Here is a 20,380-nt window from a genome sequence, read left to right as displayed (position 1 = left end):
AATAATAACAACAGCAAATGTAGAGAAGGAGACCAGTCAAACACGTGACCTGTTCTCTATTATTATTTTTTTTATTGGAGAAGAATTTGATTGAGTGGATGAGGTTGTACTCAGATGAGTAGCATAAGAGGCCGTACCAGAGGGCCACTCTAGTAGGAGTGGTACGCTGAAAACAATTAAAACCATTTGTGATCGACAACTCAGTCAAAGACGAACGATAAGTCACAGACAAAAACGTCTTGTTTAAAAAGTGCATTCACAAACATGACAAATACTCTCAAAGGATGTCTATTTTCATGTGGTACAAAATATGCATACCTGTTATAGAGTTGTCTGTATTTCTATACACATGTATTTCTTTCAAAAGGTTAAAAGCAGGTTTGTGATAATAGCAGCTTCAGATATCTCCGCTTCTTCACTGTGCATCCAAACATGTTGCACATAGTCTTGGCTGGATATCCAAATAAAACTTCACAATGTGTCTCTGTCGTACAACTGAAATGACATGTTGTCTTTATTGAAAGAGATATTTATAAATGAAGTTTGCAGTTTAGAAAAAAAGGATCAATAAAATGCTGGGGTCATTAAATATATTTTCTTATACCCGCTTTTTTTTGTTGTCAATATCATAAATACTAAAGACACAGGACAATATTATAAGACAATGCTGGGAGACTAAATGTAAAGATTAAAATAGTTGAAACATTTTTTCAAGTTTTCTACTTCATGAGAAAAAAATTGTAGGCGAGCGCAGTAACACCATAATTCCAATTTACTTCAGTCCCTTGCTCTTTGTGTGCAAACATAAACATTAGCCAAACAGCAGCTAGTCAGTCTATGCACGTACAAGAGCTCGCTCAGCTTAATTTTAGTCCTTGCCCATCACAATTGAGTCAAGATATTACTTTTCAAAAATAATCCTTAAAAGCAGTCAAACATACTGATTGAAACCAATAAGTACCATGCAAATCTTGCAAGACGACATATTCTCAAACAAGAGACAAAGTATTCTTCGTACGAGCGAAATATCAATGAGGGGTGAATGGGCGAAAGGCAAAGACCTCTAACCAATACTAAATATTATATTTCAAAAACCAAACCAAATAAAAACGTAATCTGTACATAATATAGTACATAAGAGTTCAAACTGGATTAGCAGTTTCTTTCCTTTCCTTAATAATAATAAAGTCCTTAATTGATCCCAATCTCTTTATTTTCCTCCATAAATCGAGCGAAGGGGCGTCTAGCCCCAACCTCCAGAACTGTCTTATCCAGCCCAGTCATGGGAGGGCTGCTACTGGCATTCACCCGGTCCATACGGTCCATACCTCCTGACATGGCCCCTAGCGAGGTCATACCTCCTCCACCCAGGCTGATGGGCAACTGGGGGATGCCTCCATTCTGGATGACGGAGATCTCGTTGTTCTTCATGGCCAGGCCGTTGGTGATGGCGGCAGCATACTGGTTCCAGAAGCCAGGGTCTACGTTCATGGCCCTCGCCGCCAGGTCCTTCTGAAACATCTCGCTAAACTTCATGGCGTCCCCGCCCAGCAAGGCCATGGGGTTCTCCACGGAGAGACGGCGTCCACGACGGGCTGGTGCATTGTTCCACATGTGGGTGCCCATGTGCACCTGCATTCAGTCAACAGGAAACACAAGGAACAGACATTATTATTCAAGAGCCTCTGGTCTTTTTTCATATTCTTTAAATAACTTTATTTTTGAGGCAGACAAATGTACCCTTCTTCTTATACTTTAAATATATATTATTATTATACTCTCTCTCATACCTTCAGGTTGCCTTTAGTGGTGAAGGCTCTTCCACAGATCGAGCAGCCAAATGGTTTTTCTCCTGTGTGTGTGCGCTCATGGATCTGCAGGGCACTAGCTGAGGAGAAGTTCTTCCCACAGTTGTGGCAGTTGTGCTGCTTGGGGGTGCGACGGGGAGTTGGCGGTGCCAGCATGGGGGTGATACTGGGGCTCATGTTGGTCTGGGGTGCAGAAGCGGGCACTTGGATGCCCACGGGCATGTAAGGACCGTCATTCAGTGACATGGGCTTGCTGTGCCTGTGCCCATTCATCTCCATTTTGATCATGTTGGATGCTGTGTTTAGCAAGCTAGAGTTGCTCAGACCTAGAGAGAGAAAACAAAAAGAGGATATGTTTAGTTGGGAGAACGGAGACATATGTTATTCAAATGACACATGTGGAACACCATGTTTTCAGACATTTCGGGTATCATTCAATTAAATTGCGATTTGTATTAATCTAATTTTCAGAGGAAACAAATGAATTAACAATAAATGAACTATATCAAAGTCAGGATCATTGAATATACCTCTATCTCTGCTCAGGAACATCATGTTGAAGTGGTTCTCCTCCTTGATGAAGTGCCTGCTAGGCTGGGTTATGCTAGCAGTCAGGTCCAATGCCCCATTACCTTCAGACACAGGTGCCGGGGATGGGGTATCTGACTTCTCAGATTTCACTGTAGCCATCCCGTTGTTCTCCTGCCCCTCATCTGCTGCAGTGCTTCTGTTATGGTTGAGTGTGGCTGGGGACTTGGATCGATGACTCTCAGGGTGACTGTGAGCAGGGGAGATGGGCTGCATGGACCCTGAGGACTCAGATAGTGCTGGGCTTCCCACACTCTGGCCTTCCAGGTCCCCCGAGGCATACAGCGAGTCATTGTTGAAGAAGTCGTTCTCCCCTCCAAACTGGCCACAGTTCTGCATGGGCTTCAGCCCAAACGAGCGGCTCATATTGACAGAGGAGTCGATCATCTTCATCTGGTTCTCCAGAGCAGCGATGCTGGAGATGACAGAGGTAGGTGGGGAGCGACCAGGGGACATTCCTGAATATGGATGGAGAGGTTTGGATGGGTCCATCATCTCTTCTCCTTCTTTCAGCTCTGCTTCGTCCTCCATAGCTGCCTCCATCTCATCCAGTAGCTCCTCATCATAGTTGCTCATGGCATCTAAGCTCTTCTCATCAAAGGAGAGGTCGGTGTCCATCTCCTGGAGAGACTCAGGCAGAGGGGTGTTGGGGATCTGGCCCCCCATGTGCATGCGGATGTGCTGCTGCAGGACCACAGCGTTTGTGAACTTCTTCTGGCAGATGGGGCAGGAGTGTTGGACCCGAAGAGGGGGCTTGGAACGATGGACCCCAAAGTGCGTTTTCAGATTGCCCTTGGTGGTGAATGCTCGGCCGCAGACCTTACATTTGAAAGGCCTTTCTCCTGTGTGAATGCGGTAGTGCATCTTAAGGGCGCTCTGGCAGCTGAGCACACGGTGACAGATGACACACTGGTTGGGGTCTGTCATCTTCTTGTCGATGTTCTCCACCAGCTGCTGCAGCTTTGAGGTCTCGGACGTTTGCATAGAGTCCAGAAGGCCGCCGAACGGAAACTTGGCCTTGAACTGATCAGAGATCATGGGGAGGATTGTATGGGAGACAGAGGGGGCAATGATAGGTTCAGTACAGCTGCTAGTGGATGTGGTTGCGGTGACCGTGGTGGCGAGGACCACTTGAGTAACGGTGGTGGTCTTGTTCTCACCAGGCCTGGAAGTGGGGAGGTTTGGGGGTAGGTGGATGCCCTCTGGTTTCAGAATGGGAGGTATGTCGCCCCCTAAGTTGGGCTGCGGAGACTGTGAGGTGGTGATCATGCCTGCTTCTGTGAAGAGGTTAGGTGACAGAGAGGCACATTCGCTGGAGGGAGGGGAGGGCCTCTGGGGTGATCTGCTAAGGGGAGTGAGGCTCGGGGAATCACCGTAGCCTCCCATCATACTGGGGAGAGTTGGGGGGAACTGGAGCCCGGCTGAGGTGGGGACTGTGGGGAGAACAGGTTTGCTGTCCAGCCAGGTGGTCACCGGCTTCTCTGGGGGGAAGGACATACCATACGGAATGCCTGAGCTGGTCGGCACGTTATCCAGGTATTCTGGCACGGGATAAGGGTTCATCTGGACATGCGGGTACTTCTCCTTGTGCCTCTGGAAGTGGACCTTCAGATTGCCCTTGGTGGAGAACCGGTTTCCGCATATGTTGCACTTGAAGGGCCGTTCGCCGGTGTGAGAGCGCAGGTGGATCTGCAGGGCACTGTCACTGCCAAACACCTTGGCACAGAACCTACACTTATGCTTGAAGAAGGGGTCCTCGGAGCTGGGCTTGGTGTCGAAGACAGACACGTTGGGGGGCTTTCCCTTGCGGTGCCTCATCAGAGCGGAGAGTGGGTCAAGTGCATTGGCAGTGGCAGCTATACTGGCTAGCGGGTTCGGGAAGATGACACTACTAGATGAACTGTGAGGTATCAGTGGTAGATTGGAGGGACTGGTGCTCAGGAGGCTGTTGTGGCCTAGTGAAGGGGGGCTGCTGGAATTCCTTGGCAGAGCTGTAATGCTGCTGCTCATGCCTCCTCCAGCAGCGGATCCAGCTCCGCTGCTGCTGTGTGTGATTGAAGTCATGCAGGAAGGCAGTAGAGATGACAGCACATTACCACTGGATGGTGGGAAAGAGGAGTTTGCTGAAGTGGTGTTGGGCATCGGAAAATTTGACTGCTGATTACTACTTTGCTGGGTATGGGAGAAGAGGGGCCCATCTATAGCAGAGGTGAGGGAGGAGGAGCCCAGGCTGTTTAGCGGTGAGGGCAACCTGATGGGCAGCTGGTGGACAGGGGGAGTGATGAAGTTGTGTAACTGTTGTAGTTGGTTGGAAGATGACAGCCCCTGGGAGCCAGCAACTGTGTTGTGGTGGTGGTGGTTCTGGGCCAGCTGGGCGACAGAGGGCTGCCTTTGCATCAACGCCACCTGACTGCGGATCTGTTCGATCAGTTGGAGTTGGTGGATCTGTTGCTGCTGCAGCGCCATCAGCTGGTCCAGGATCATGGGGATGGCCAAGGGGGAGACCCCACTGCCGGCCACCGCGGCACAAACACTCTGGGAGAACTGAGCCACTGCCACGCTGGTGCTGTGTAGTGTCTCCAGAGTGACGTTGGTGCTCGGCATGCTGTAGCTCTTCACAGAGGATGGGGCAGGATCGCTAAGCTGAGGTAGAGCACCATCTGGCTCTGGGGAGGCGTCACTCACTTCGAGGTCCACCGGTTTCTCAGGAGACAGCTCCATGGGCTCGTCCTCCTTCTCCAGGGCACTGCCCCCCTCCAGGGCTATCTCTCCGCCCTCATCGTCCTCACCGGGGCTGTGGCTGCTGCCCTCCCCAGCGTCCTCACTGTCTGCCTGGTCACTATGGCAGCTTGGCGAGGGCGATGGCTCTGCAGGATACTCCCGGGAGGGTTCGGTTTCGTTTTCATTTACTATGAGCACCAGGGGGTTCTTGATGCAGCTCGTCAAGTGTTCGCAGAAATCGGACCACTTGAAGAACTCGGCGCAACACTTCTCACACACGTGGGTCTCCTCACTCCCACTGCGGCTCTCATTCCCACTGTCTGAGTCATCCAGCACTTCTCCTGTGGCTGAGGATAGAAGGTGATGGGAGGGAGACAAAAAAGGAGAATTAATGAATAAATAATCAATAGAATTTCAACACATATTCTGTAGAGCAGTTCTGCAAAGATTTAACCTTTAATACATTTTTTATTTATTTCTTTAACGTGACCAAAATCAATATTATTTTCTTTTCTTTTACTCTGAACAAATTGCCCTAGTTCAACAATTCTCAAGACCCAGTTTTGCACATTCGAGCCCTCTCAATAGAGCCCAGCTAATAATTTTCTTTGCGCAATCCATCAAATTATGAGGGCCTATCAATTGTGGATACTGCCGCTTAATGAAATTCCATAGAAGCCATTGATTTCCAATATTTCATACAATTCACAGCTGCCTCGTCTGTTGGGTACAAATCAGGTCTTTGATGGGCCCATTAGGATTCTCCTATGCTATCAAGCCTCGTCATTTCCACCTGAATTTCAAATGCCTGAGCCTCTTCATTTAGCATTACTAAGGTAATGCATAAGCCCTGCATCTAAAGTGAATAAATAAATGCAACCTTCAGCAACTGCTTGTGACTAGCTGTAATGCAATATGGAAGCCTAGTGTATTCTACTTTGAGAGATATTTATAGGATATGTTTCAAATTAAAATGTATGAGACTTGTTGTTGTTTATTTCTCACAGAATGTACTGGGAAATGTTACCCATAATGTAAATGAGGATGTGAGCCCAAAATATTTTAATTGCCAAAAATTGTGCCCTTATGACATCTTTTGAAATGAGAAACATTCTCTTTTTAAATGAGTAACATGCCGCTTTTGTTACTCAGTTAGGTTTGTTCATCTTTCTTCCTCTCTCTCCCTTTTTGAAATGAGACTCAACAAATGACATGCTTGTGCCATAGCAGCAGTCTCTGATTAGTTACACATGTTTAATCACAGTTGTAAGAAACCACTTCCTCTTCCGCATACTGCCGTCAAGTGCCAAGAAAGCCAGTATGTTCACCCGATCATGGTCCTAATTCACACCTGATCAAACCATGAATGCATGCCTCCTTATCTGTTTATTTTATCTCATGTTCAAGTGGACGCATGGCTGTGTGTGTGTGTGTGTGTGTGTATGGGGCGGGCGGGGGGCAGTGTCTTAATTATTCCCATAGTGGGAGCTTGCTACTCTCCTACATGGAAAACTGCATGCCTGCTTTACTTCAGAGACCCCAGCCACAATGACTTGACACCCATAGACACCTAATTAGAACAGCAAGGAAATGTGCAGAGGTTTTCTAGCTCCTTCTACTCAGAAACATAATTTGCTTGTTTTGAAGTGCTTAACATGTGTGTAAAAAAAATCACAAGGAGAGAATTAGTGGGTGTGGATGTGAGTGAAACCTTTGAAAACATCAAATGGTCAAATGTAAAGACATGGACCACCTTTTAGGTTACTATGGTTCAGTGGTTTCTTTCAACCTGAAAATGCATTTCAAGACTATTTATTTCCAATTAGTATATTATGTAATTTAATATGTGTATGTATGTATGTATATATATATATATGTGTGTGTGTGTGTGTGTGTGTGTGTAAGTCACAATAATAATAGAACTTTAAATATTAACATCAAATTTAACTCAATAAAAATAAAAAGATAGTTAATTGTCTGATGATTTGCGAAAGAAAATAAATCAAACAGATCCACTACAAATGCTTTTTCACCCAGTAGCAGGGAGTGAAGATATTAAAGTAGTATTCCCACACAAACCCTAACATAATTCAAAATGCCATCCCAGGGAGTCATGTTTATATTGCGTGTGTGTGTGTGTGTGTGTGTGTGTGTGTGTGTGTGTGTGTGTGTGTGTGTGTGTGTGTGTGTGAGAGAGAGAGATAATAGGGTATTGTAGGTGCTTATGTGTGAGCGTGTTTGCTTGTGAGGGCAAAGGAACAAACACAGGTGAAATGAAAATCAAAGCAAAACCAAACATGGCACTTCTCCAGGGATCCACTCAGCCACAAGTCAACTAATGGGAGGAACATACTAGGACACATGCGTATGGAGTCTGGAGTCTGGTTCGGGTGGCATTTTTTTTGTTCAAAAGTATTTTCCAAATGTCAGAACATACATGTCTTCCATCCCCAATATTAAAAAAAATGTGTCCTCCTTTTTACTATTTAGACAAAAGTTGTGGCCATGGCCAAAATAGGCTGTGGATGAGGGTGTACTATACAGGTGTTCCTGGAACACACACACCAACAACATGAATATAAACTACGTACCTTCCCCTTTCCATAAATTATCCCTCTTTTCTCTCCAAATCAATCCAAACGTTTTACATTTCACAGACTACAGTGGTTCGTTCAACACGCAGAAAACATTGAGAGAACCTATGTTGCTCTGTGCTTCAGTTCATTTCGAAGGGCACGACATCGCCGCCCTGTGTCACGGGCCTTCGTGACGCCTACGTGTCAGTTTAATGAGTCATGAGTGAAATAATTCAGCACTCTTCCTGTAATTTCTGGCCAACGGGATGACTACACTACACCATCAGGGTCCGGTGTCTTTAACTTAATTAATAATCAACAGAAAGGCTTTTGGAAAGGCTATTAGCTCGTCCCCAGGAATACGCTGGGGGCAGAGTGACGCCAGTGGCAGGCATTATTTGATTTCTTCCTGTATGGTGTGACACAATGGCATAAATGAAGATATACAAAATTAAGTTAACGATATGACAACAAACATGACGTGCAGTGGAAGCCAGGCATGAAAGAATTGCGCCAAGTTCATACAGTATTTTTTCCATAAATTGTGTCTTTACATACATTTTTTTTAGTGGTATAGGATACACAGCTTCCATTTGCACAAATGTACCTACGTATACATTTTGTGAAATAGTTATTAACTTCACACGACACCAAAACAAAACTATGAAAAGAGCAATGCCACGTGATTGAAGGCCGAAATCCCTTTAGCCGATCAACGGACACAGGGGCTCATTTCCATAATTTAGGGTGAAAGGTCAATGTTCTCAATGAGTAGGCATTGTAATAAACCGATTTAGTTATTAGCATTTATTATAGCAGTTAATGTCAGTCTCTCATTTCATTCATACAATTTGCTTCGTAAGTGAGTGCCTTTGTTGGCCTATGCCCAAACACACAACATAAATGTTGATGAATAGTGATTTGAGTATTTTAATATCTGTTATAATATCTAAGAATTTTGTTGATTATTTTTTTTGCATGTTCAAGATGAATCTATTGAATGAATCTATTGAGAATTCTCCTTATAGTGAGATTACTGTAAGTCATTGAATTTGAAGGGAAATTATTTTAGGATGTGGATATCACACACTGTACATTTCATTGCATTCCAACAGCATTAAGTTGTAGCGCCTATTCTGGCCATGTCCTTCTGTTCAGAACAATTATATGAACAGGAATCAGAAATTGAGGTATCACTACTTTTCAACAATCCCTTTCTTTGCCACAATGTGTTGGTCTACATAGATGTGTCATAGAAACATAACACCACATTCATTTATTTATTTGATTTACTTTGTGAACTGATTGAAGTCATATGTGTATCATCCATATCCCTATTGCTAAAATAAAAGCAGATGACAGTAGTATAATGCCAATTTTCTATATATATATTTGTTTTGGTTAGTAGGCCTACAATCTGGAATGTACAGTTTGTTACATAGGAATATAATTTCATGACTAAATTTGTGAAGGGTATCGCTGTCTTATTGAGAGAACTAGAGACTTCTTTCTGGAAAGATAAGCATTTGATTTTGGGGTTGATTTTCTCATTCTGGTGCAAATCTTTGCAAATAAAACATATGTGGTAAATGAAACAGATTTTTAGAGATACAAATGAACTGTACTTTTGCAAGCGGAAGTATAATACACATAAGATGTAGGTTGTTATTTAGGCTCTATGCGGCTGAGGCTAGATCTTGTTTAGTGTGTGTGTGTGTGTGTGGGGGGGGGGGGTGTATTGATTTTCTTATAGCATGAGAAAGGAAGGTATTACAAAATCCAATGCGGTTTTCATTTCTTTAAGAGTCTTCCTTTACTCAAATGCAAATATGAAGCTCAACACAATCAATAGAGGGATTGTAAGACTTTGAATCATTGTATCCACTATCTTGCTCGGCAATCTTCGGCATGCTAACTGAAACGGCTAATCTGATCGCTAATATCAAACGAGGTATTCATGCTCTCTACTGATTCAGTGAAAGCCACTGAGCAATGCATTTAGCAAATTATTGAGCAAATTACAAACTCTCCGTTCTTAAAGGTCCAATGCAGCCGTTTTTTATATTAATATCAAATCATTTCTGGGTAACAATGAAGTACCTTACTGTGATTGTTTTCAATTAAAATGGTCAAAAAGACACTCAAATAGATTCTTAGCAAAGAGCGATTTTCCAAGCAAGAATGGTTCTAGGACGGTCTGAGTGGGGAGGGGAAAACAACTGAAAACGAACTGTTATTGGCAGAGAGGTTAGGAACTCTCTTTCTTATTGGTCTTAATCTCCAAATCTCCATCCCACCAAAACAGCCTGAAATTTCAGGTGGTCTTTTCAAAACAGCTCTTACACTAAAATGGCATTATCATAATTTTCTAAATGTCACAGTATTATTCCAACCTCAGTGTGGAAATAAATATAAAATCATGTTTTTGACTGCACTGGGCCTTTAACAATTTCCAGATTCACTAACAGCAGGGCAAACACACACGCCACCCCTTCACCCCAGTCAACATGCAAACACCCGCACGCACGCGCACACACACACACACACACACACACACACTTGCAATTCATATAAACTCAACAATCATGCAAAATAAATAAAAAGCACCTAAAAGGTTTGAAAATATTGTTTATTATACAAGTCACAAAAGCTTTTTACTCAGGAAATTACATTATCTAATTTAAATGCTTCTCCTTTAGCTAAACAAACACTGTTTCTTATGATATCACATGCTTGATGACATGATAACATCGCCTGAACCCTCTACCGAGCACTTCCACTTAGGTCCGAGTTTAGCCTTAATCTCACATCCCCGGACTCGCCAACTCCTCTTCCCCTTTAAAAAGCTTTTTTTTTTTCTCAAGCATTTAGGAGAGCTTAGGATCTTTAAAAGAGAGATGAATCGCTATAGATCCAGCCCAAGCTGTGAGAGAGGGGGGTGAGGAGGAGGGCAAATAAGGATGCCTGCTGGGTTTAAGAATGTTGGAATTCCTGTACGATTTACTTTTTCCATTGCATTATTTTTCTCACTATCTCCCCCCCCCCCCCCCCCATTTCCCTGTTACTTTTACATTCCGTCTACCCTATTTATTTTGTACTACAACTGTCCCATCAAGGTGGCTACGGAGCAGAGGACATTACCAAAATGCCACCCCTCCATAACACACACAGCTGTGACTATCCCTGCTGCCTCCTTCCAAGACGGTGGTGATGTATGTATGCCACGTCTCAAACAGCTCCTCTCTCGGATCTTCTCACCAGCACCGTCACACACATCCCCATCCGCACCTGCAGAGCAGTCCCCCACCAAGCAGAGCTCTCTATTTCACAGGCCTGGCCCTCACGCAGAGTGGTACAGTAATATCCTATCCTCTCTAACAGAGGGGCCTTTGTCACTGCATGCAGATGTGGCCCTAGCCCAAACATTAACGATTTGTTTGTGTAAGCGTATGCAATACATTATTCAATGACGGCGCTCTCTCCGGATGATTGTTTGTCACATGATGTTGCCGAGTTCCTCTTCATCAAGGGGAATTATATTTATTTTGTGTTTTTAAGTGCTAGGGGTTGTAATTAAAAGACAGTCATATTGGGGTTCCATCTTCTTGGAAACATATTTGGCATGGCAGTGTGGGTGGTCCAGAAGCTTCTACCGAAATGGTGAGAGAGGATTAAAACAAAAGCCAAACAAAGCCTCGCTGAAGGGGAAGTGCGGATACAGCCCGTGTTGTCACTGCTTTCAGGACGTTCCCTCACTATATATCATCTTTCCTTTATCCCTTTCAATATGTTTTCCCTCTCTCGGTTCGCTCGTTCATTTGCAAATGTTTAAGTGTTAGCAGACACCCTAACACTCACTTAAAGAGGTTTGACATTATGAATGGTTGGAGAGGATTCACTTTAAATAGTTGTATTTTCAGTTGATAATTGTGTGTGTGTATGCTCCCTCACCCCTGGGGAAAGAGCTCTGAAGGGACTAGATGCAGAGGTAGCAGCATTGAGATGAAAGCCTGTCACTGTCTAGGACAGGGGTAAGCCGCGCTGCCAAGGTCAATGGGACAGATGTTCTAATTGTATTATGAGCTTGACATCGAGCCGCAGCCCCCTGGCAGGGCGAGGTAGGCAAAGGTTAAGTCAGCGAGCTCTATCAAAGCACTTCTAACCAGCCAACTTCAGGGCAAGTGGCTGGGAGGCCTGGGAGGGGGGGGGGGGCAGGCCAGACAGAGGCTTGTTGGCACTGCATGCGATCCTACCTTTTCAGGGCCACCACACAATAGGGCCCTAAAGTGCTACATTGGAAAACCATGTAAACTCCCCACAAAAGCCCTAAGCACAAAAAAAGTCAAATCGAGGCGGGATTTAAATAACTGATAAATCCCAATTGGACACAGGCAGGAGGTGTTAACGCAGGCGAGAGCAACAGCATCATATCTGAATTGCAGAACCAGGAACCCATAAAGATATTACATAAAAATAGATAACTGGATTCATCCAATAACCTTTAGAAAAACATCTACTACTTTATTCCATAGGTATAGCATCTATTTGCTGTAAGCCTATGTTCCATTGCTGTGTTGTGACTGAGAAGTTACACACAATCGGTCAAGTCAGCGACTAACAGAATGGACGTTATGTCCTAACAGTGTACTGAAAGAGGATTGGACCCTCTGAATTCCTTTGTCCAAAAATACACCATTTCAACTTCAGGCACGGTAATCAATAGTGTTGTCAGTAGCTGTACAACGGCAACACGTAAACTGATCACAGTTACGTCATAAAGTGGCACGGTTACTTTAGGTCGTGTCGGCGGAAATGCTGCATTGTAGGGTATCTTATTGAATGGTCTATCACTGTCTTTTGTCCAAAGCTTGAGAAGCCTTCTCTCAGTGAAGCACAGTCTGTCCTGACAACAAGCAAGTCAGTGCATTCTTCCAACAATAGAAAGGATCGTCCATAGCAATCGGCATCAACCTAAAATGTTAAGCAGTATGGCGTCGGTAGTTCTCACACAGCAATCATGTATGGTGTGTGGTCTGTGTGTGTACATGTGTGTGCTTCTCTGCACACACGTGTCTATGAGTGAGTGTAGCGGTGTCTGCAGCCAGGTCACCCATGAAACTAGTCAGTATTGAAATTTACCGTTCGGGAGACATGGACGAATGTCTAATTCTGACGTGAGACTCTGAGAGCTGTTAGCAGCGTGATCCACAGACTGTGTTCATCTTCATCTCTTTTCAAAAGTAAAGACTCACACGACAGAAGGGGAGAGGCGTTCCACTCAAATCTATTTGCCCTAAGAGGAAAATATCCAAGCCAACATCACTGAAGAGAGCTTTCTCATTGACACAGCTGTTTGATATGAGAGAAGGATATGTGAACAGGCCTATGACAGTAGTCTCTTGAGTATGTGTCACATCGAGTACTTCTTTTCTCTTCTTATTGAATTTATTGGAAAGACTGATTTCCTTCCTCCTCCTACTCGCGTAAGCCTCCCTTATAGTTAACGAGGATCATGTCGAAATGAATGTATTCCTTTATAAGGTTATTATTACCCTCTAAAACACAATAGATGGCATATGACAATCAGAACCACGCTATTTTCAGCATATATGCCTGTAATCAATAGATGCCATTTTACTGTCCCTGGTTCTTGACAAACACAAGAGAATGTATTACTAACCTGATATACAGATTATACTTTAATGCTGGCTTAACTCTTGCAATTCATTGCTATAATAAACCAACAAGTGAGGCAAGTGTGATGTATTGTCCAATCAGCTTAGCTAGTAGCTACATTACATTTTTGTGACACTGACTGCCCTATTCATGTGTAACACATGGCATGGTATGATAAGACAATGCATAAATAAATGAATCACAACCCATGCTCAGCATTGTGACTCGATCACCCTAAAATGTTCATATGGAAAGAGGACTGTTATTTGTCCCTAGGGATGACATCACACTGTTTCTATTTTACAGGATCAGTACAATGGATGTGCTGTATGTGCTGGTCAGCGATGGCTCAAGATAATGACAGTTATTTGTCGAGAATACCACGTAAGCTGTATGGATAGTCAATAAGAAAAGCTGACTAACACATTATACTCTTCCTCGATCTAATAGAAAGAGGGAAAATAATATGTTGGTAATTTCAGAATGCTGTTAAAATGACTAGAAAGTTCCTTTGGATTGCGTTAGAAATGTTGGACTCACCCATGGGCACTAGTGGACAAACACTATTTCAGCACAAGAAGAGAAACAAAGAGGTATTATAAATTATCAAATGAATAAGGCCTATTGCATTAAACTTAAATATATTTATATTATTTTTTAAGTTATATAGGAACTTTTCCACGCTGCAGATACTTAAATTGTTTTACAAATAATTATGTAGCTAGATCACGATTCCTGAAATGTAAAATAAATAACAAAACAAACAATGTAAGTAAAATATTGAATGAATCTTTACTGAATAATGAATCATAGACAATTACACATTTATGAATTTACATGTGCATTGGACTACATTATAGACAAATCACGGGACGCTGTCAAAGATTTGTATTCGATAAAGGTTTGTTCAACATTAATATATGGAGGAACAATTTTTATTTAAAAAATGTCCGGATAGGCTATAAAAAAACAAACTGACATGCATTTTCGTTGTGTGTGCTTTGGGTGAAGATTTCACTTTAGTTTTCTAATTAAAATCTTTTACACTCTTCAAGCGCATGCAGCACAGATTACTAGAAAAGAGTGACCCCTTTCACACGGCTAACCCTGTCAACTGATCGTGTAGACATCGGGAGCTATAGGAATCAAACCAAGTGTGATACATTTATGTGAGGGAGTAAACAAAAACATTTCCATGACAAAACATGCTATACACTTAAAACTATCGCAGAATATGCAACCCGCTCCGTTGAATGCCAGGATAGGCATCGACACTGGAAAATAACCTACAGTATGCCGACATAAATAAATCAAAACGACTATGTATTGTCCTCTTTTAGGAAGAAAATGTGATACAATGTAAATACTTTCTCAAAGTCCGAAGCCATAAATATGATGTACAGCGTGGTATGTTCAACATAATTACATTGCTTGCTATTTTAAATGTGTACATCTTGTGTGTGTGTGTCTCTCTCTCTCTCTCTCTGTGTGTGTGTGTGTGTGTGTGTGTGTGTGTGTGTGTGTGTGTGTGTCAGAGAGAGAGAGAGAGCGCGAGACATAGATCCACACAAACTGATGAGGTTGCATTTGAAGAAAACACATTTTTGATCAATATAATACTTGAACGCATATTAAAATAGTTTCAAACTGTATAGTTTCTTGATACGAAAGTGTCTTCAGTGTCTTATGAACCATACTCTGAAACTGGCTCACTTGCACTCGTATAACTTAGTAGGAAATGTATTTGCATGTAAAAACTAAGACACGTATAAAATTGTGTTGTGGGTGTTATCGAATTAACACTGTTAAATGCCAATTTGAGGCCATTGCATTTGCTTGTGTTATGTTGCTTTGTTAGCTAAAATCACAACCAACAACGGTAGGCTATTAAAAGTGCCTTCAAAAGTGTTTTTGATAGTAGCTTAACGTGCTCTGAATAAAGATTGGAATGTCACCAAATGACTTATCTTGTAGTTAAACAGGTAGGCTGGTTCTTGGATTAAGTAAATAAATAGTTCCCAACCCTTTTGGAGGTTGCGTTGGGTTTCACAACATGATGAAACCGGTGGAAGCGATAAGGAGAGCTTTACGCATAAGCAAAGTTTCTCAGGGACCACGACATATAGGTGTACGTACACATTATATTTTAAGTCAAATTAGCGAAATTATAAAGTTAAAAAAAACAGCCGTTTCAACAGAAATTATGTCCCGGTCAAGAGCATGAACAGATGCCTGCTTGTATTCGGAGAAAACAATACATTTGTTAGACTTGGACATGCGTATAAAAAGATTGTCCCATCCGCGCATAGAAGCATGACTTACCATTTTCGGACACCACCCCGGCTATTGTGGGATCCTCGTCCGACTTGAGATGCTGTGGCTTCGCTTGCTTGCGACGGGACATGCTGCTGATACGCTGCGAGATGTTTCTGCTTTTTGCAGATACATCAGCAGCGAGCGAATGAAAAAAAAATGTTCACAAATAGTCTGGTTGCAAAAAATTACGGGAATTAGCTGGTGTTGCTGTTGCGTGGATTGCGCATGTCGGTATATAATTATGATAGTGAATAATGCATTGCGATTAATGGTACTGTGTGAGGGGGATTGGCTGAAGTCCAGCGGACACACACTGGATATGGTAATGAGGGACAGACTAAGCAATTAGCTGCTTCACTCTCAGACTATCTGTCTCTCGTCTCTAGCTATCCACCTCCTCCAACAACACACAAAATCTCGCTTGTTACACCCAGCATTCAGGGGGGTCTACGTCGCGGAAGGTCAGCTTTTCTCCTTTTCTACGGAGCTTAGATTCACCACTGCTGGAGATTCATCGATGCAATTCTTTTCTTGCGTGTATCCCATACTTCAGCCATGCTTTTAAGTAGTATGTTCCACTTGAGTTGTGAACTTGTGATGATTTAGATGACGGAATTCTAAGAGCTTGCCTCAATGCTCATACTTTCCGTCCATCTTTTCCTCCATCTTATTTAGGCTAGATAACTTTTGTCCCCCGACTGAGTACTCCCCCTGAATGTGGCTGTGTGCATCTGAAAGTGTTTTTAATGTCCCTGAAGTGGTTCAGTCTTTTTTAAATCTTCATATAATTGACAGCATCTTCGTTCAAACAACAACAAAAAACTCCTTGCCGATGGACATCAGTCGCCTACACCCGCTAGAAGCGGATGGGACGGATAAAGTTTTTGAGGATGGTTGTGAGTTGTTCCCAGTGCGCCTTGATGATGCAATTCCGTTGTAAAGGGGAATTGTAAAAGTTCGGTTTGATTGCCAGTGGATAAGCAAGGAACATACTCGTTCGAATTGCCACTCAAAGTTTGATGTGCGTCTTCTCAGAATCGGCGCGCCTTGTCGGAGTTATGAAGTATGAAATAGTTATTTGCCTCTATACGCACCTAATCGTTTGTATAATGAGCGTTTATAAAAAAAAAGAAAATACACCCCAACTAGCGCTGGGTGGCTAGGTGTGCTCTTCCCCCTCGTGGTGCTTTGCTCCCGGCTGCGCGTTTGTCTCGAGCTGCTCTCCAAAGTCCCCTCTCTCTTCCGCCAGTTGCTCGCCGAAGACCCCGGTCCTTTCCAAAGAGCTTTAGAATTTTTTTTCTGATCGATCTACGTTCTAATATGTCGGACATGAAAGTCGTTTTCGACTTCACTTGATGGTTCGTAACAGGAGCACTACTCGGGAGGTTTGATGTAGCCGTTGCTGCCCTCGCCTTTAGCTCCGTGTGTGGGGACTGCGCTGTGTGTGAGAGAGTTAAACCTTGGGCTAGGTTCAGCCCATTGCGTTGAGCGACCGCTAGGATGTACCACACCGTTACAGTTAAAGTCAGAAGCTTCACACTAGGCTATGGATTCCACGACGGCGCGATTTGATATCATATAGCCACATGTTTCCAAACATCAAACATCGGCATCATCGGTTTGTCTAAGGTGTCGTAAATAAAATGAATCTGAAAATGGGTCTGACTCTATGCATGTCTGATTAGATTTCGTTTCCCTGTAGCTTCTAACATGAATTTATTGCGAACGATTTGCTCTATATTTTATCATATAGGCCTAGTGTTTTTTTGTGTGTTTTTAAATGTACATAATGTGGAAGAAAACATTGGAAACAAAAATGTTGACACAGAGTTCATTTGTATTTCATTGTACATTTGACACCGTTGATGCTGTGCTGGATGGAGGCCTATTTTGATACACTAATAATTTAAAAAAAAGCATATCCACAAAAAGCAGTCTACAATAACATGTTTGGTGTGTAACGTGTTTTAGTTCAGTTTCAGTTCAAGATAGGCTATAACAAACAATCAATAATGTATTTTCATCTGTGAAATAATATAGCGTGTTTTATTCTCTTCCTCAGTGTTCTCCTGTGTTAAATAAACATGCCCTGGCTACATTTTCTTGCAAATTGTGATTTTCATTGTAGCCTAGTAACCTACTTTGCAAGGGTGGGACTTGGGGTGATGGGGAGGGGTTCATTCGGAGGAAGGGCTGTATGAGTGACAAACACCTGTGTTGCCATATTTTGTCAATCTCTGTATGGTTTACGTCCAACATTTTTTTATTCGATTTTCAAAATTCAGATTGTTTTAATCACGTAGAAAACGGTAAGTAATAATTAATTTAGTTATTTTTCATATCATAGTAGACTGTCAGTTTGTTTCTCTTCCCTGATGTAGAAACGAACACGAATTAACATTTCCCCGTCGTGCATGGATGCCATTCTAACACCTGAATATGTCCTTACTGTGAAATTATACATAGCCCTTTAAATATCCCCCCCCCCCCCCCAAAAAAAAAAACCAACAACAATTACATCAATAAAAGTGCAGTTTTCCTATTGTCCCTAAATCAAACAGCTGCCTATCAGCCAAATGCAAATAATCTGATAATGTGATAATATCTTAACATATGTCAGTTAACCTAAGAAGATTATAAGTGACATTGTTAGGTTATCGTTTAATTTCCTATAGTGCACCTTGTTAGGGGATCCTCTGGGTTTGCTTTCAAGATAGGCCTACCGCTGAGTTTTCCATTGCATTGGACTGGGTCTTTTCCCCTGTGTCTAACATGTAGTGCGATACATTTTCATTGACAACAAGGTCATCCAATGAGCAAATTTGTAAGAAATTCCATCATCCCCTTAGAAGTTATGTCCAAAAGGATGTTATTATCTGGTATTAATAGATGCAGCCCTGAGAAGACAAAATCAGCTATTGATAATTGCAAGGAGTATACCGCAGCTACTGTATTGATCGGCGTGTCCTCCATTCCCCTGGTATAGAGAGATAAGAAGACAGACTCTTTAGAGCAATATCATTTATTTTGACCTATCTGCTTGCTACAGACTTATGATGAATAGCTAGAGTGGCTAAAGTCCTTTATCACAAAAGTTGCCCCTTGATATAATATTGATTCTTTATAACTAGCTTGCCACACAAAAATCAAACTGTCCACTTGGCCATCATCATCATCAATATCATCACAAAGGCAGAGGAATGAAGATCCCCTGTGCCTTCTAAAGGGAGCTCTCACAATCTCATCTCTAATCTTTATTTCGCTGATGATGAAAGGAAAAGAAAAGAGACAAAATGCTATTTAATCCTGTACACACACACACCGTGTGTAGGGAGACACAATTCGATCAGTAGTATTGTCGACTGGAGAGGCTTCTGTTGAAATTGTTAATTCATTTTACGTGCGTTTTTGATTGATGTATCCTGTTGGCGCGCGCGTCTCATCTCCTGTCTCCACAAACGTCAATCTCCAAAAATGACAACACTGTTCAAGTTCAAACCTACCGTAACCTTCTGTCAGTTTCACCTGCGTGAGACTAGCACTGTGGGAGGCACTTGCCAAGTGACTTGGTTCACTGATTCATCACGTTAAAATAACTAATACTCTGGGCCTTCCGCCCACTCCTTCACTCCAAAACGAGATTCCTGTTACCATTCTTATGATGCAGTTATGGCGTTTTCTTTGGAGATTGAGTTGGATATTTATTTAAGGGAGCATCGGGGTTGATAAATGTGTAGCTTAGTTTGCATTGGATTAAACAAATATGGAGATTTAATCAATAACACGAATAGCCTACCAAACACATGCATAACATATAAGTATAACTATTTTGTAAACCTAATATGGGAAATCCAACTCTTCTGCCCTTTAAAACTGTTAGCATAATGATGACTGTATTAGGCCAACAATAAAATGTTTGTTGCACATACGCTATTAACGGTGAACTGTCTGTATCCGCTCCTCGAGGGCGAGTGCACTGGTAAAAGGGAGGGCGAGAATGAGGGAAACAAGAAACACGTAATCACCCAAATAACCGTTTTAGTCCTTTCCCCCTGGATTTGTGTCTTAAGGTAAGAACAGGGCACTTCTACTGCTGGTACTGTATTGTTAACATAAAATGTACCGGCTGACTTTTATTCCATACTCTTTCCAAACACCCTGCGCTGAACAGATAGCATACAGTATATACTTCAAAGGATACTCCGGAGGCCACGAGACTGTTCCAATGGGACTTGAAGGGTAAGTGTTGCTTTACAGTCGTAGTTGTAAAGGGGAGGTAGCCTATTGCATGCATAGTGATGAATAAGAACATTTAAGTAATCTTCGTCATTTATCCTATATAGAGGTGTGGTAACAAACGTGTTTGTATGGGGAGGTCATTTATCTGTTGGAGGTAATACATCATAATTAATCACGGTATTTTGAGGCAAATATCTGAAGTAGTCAGTGTTTCGTTACGTCTGTGAATGAAACCATGCGTAGTCGTTCATGTCTCTTGAGCATATTTGGTAAAGCACAGAAAGAGTTCCCATTGCTGTGATTTCTAATCTGATAGGATGCGTTTTACAAGCCGCCTCCAGCACCAATGCGCATAGTTTTGTCTGGGGCTAAACATTTCATCATAGGCCACAGCTGTGAAGTAAGTTGTCTTGCTGGTCTTTGTTTCTGATATGGAGATGAAATAGATTACTATAT

At 42.5% G+C, this 20,380-nt stretch overlaps 1 protein-coding gene across 1 annotated transcript; it reads right to left on the bottom strand.

The window, feature by feature from the left end:
* Positions 1-52: 52 nt before the first annotated feature.
* On the bottom strand, positions 53-17,233 carry LOC110489685 (sal-like protein 3). The gene is made up of 4 exons (XM_021562456.3): positions 15,692-17,233; positions 2,339-5,464; positions 1,791-2,134; positions 53-1,632 (listed from the first exon to the last, which is right to left on the bottom strand). Exons 1-4 carry the CDS (start codon positions 15,771-15,773, stop codon positions 1,192-1,194), a joined length of 3,993 nt encoding a protein of 1,330 aa, XP_021418131.3. The 5' UTR covers positions 15,774-17,233; the 3' UTR covers positions 53-1,191.
* Between the last annotated feature and the right edge of the window lie 3,147 nt (positions 17,234-20,380).

The sequence above is a fragment of the Oncorhynchus mykiss genome, chromosome 2 (genome assembly GCF_057628025.1).
Source record: "Oncorhynchus mykiss isolate SJ-2025 chromosome 2, ASM5762802v1, whole genome shotgun sequence".
In the NCBI taxonomy this organism is placed as follows: Eukaryota; Metazoa; Chordata; class Actinopteri; order Salmoniformes; family Salmonidae; genus Oncorhynchus; species Oncorhynchus mykiss.
This window is presented reverse-complemented; position numbering and strand designations above follow the sequence as displayed.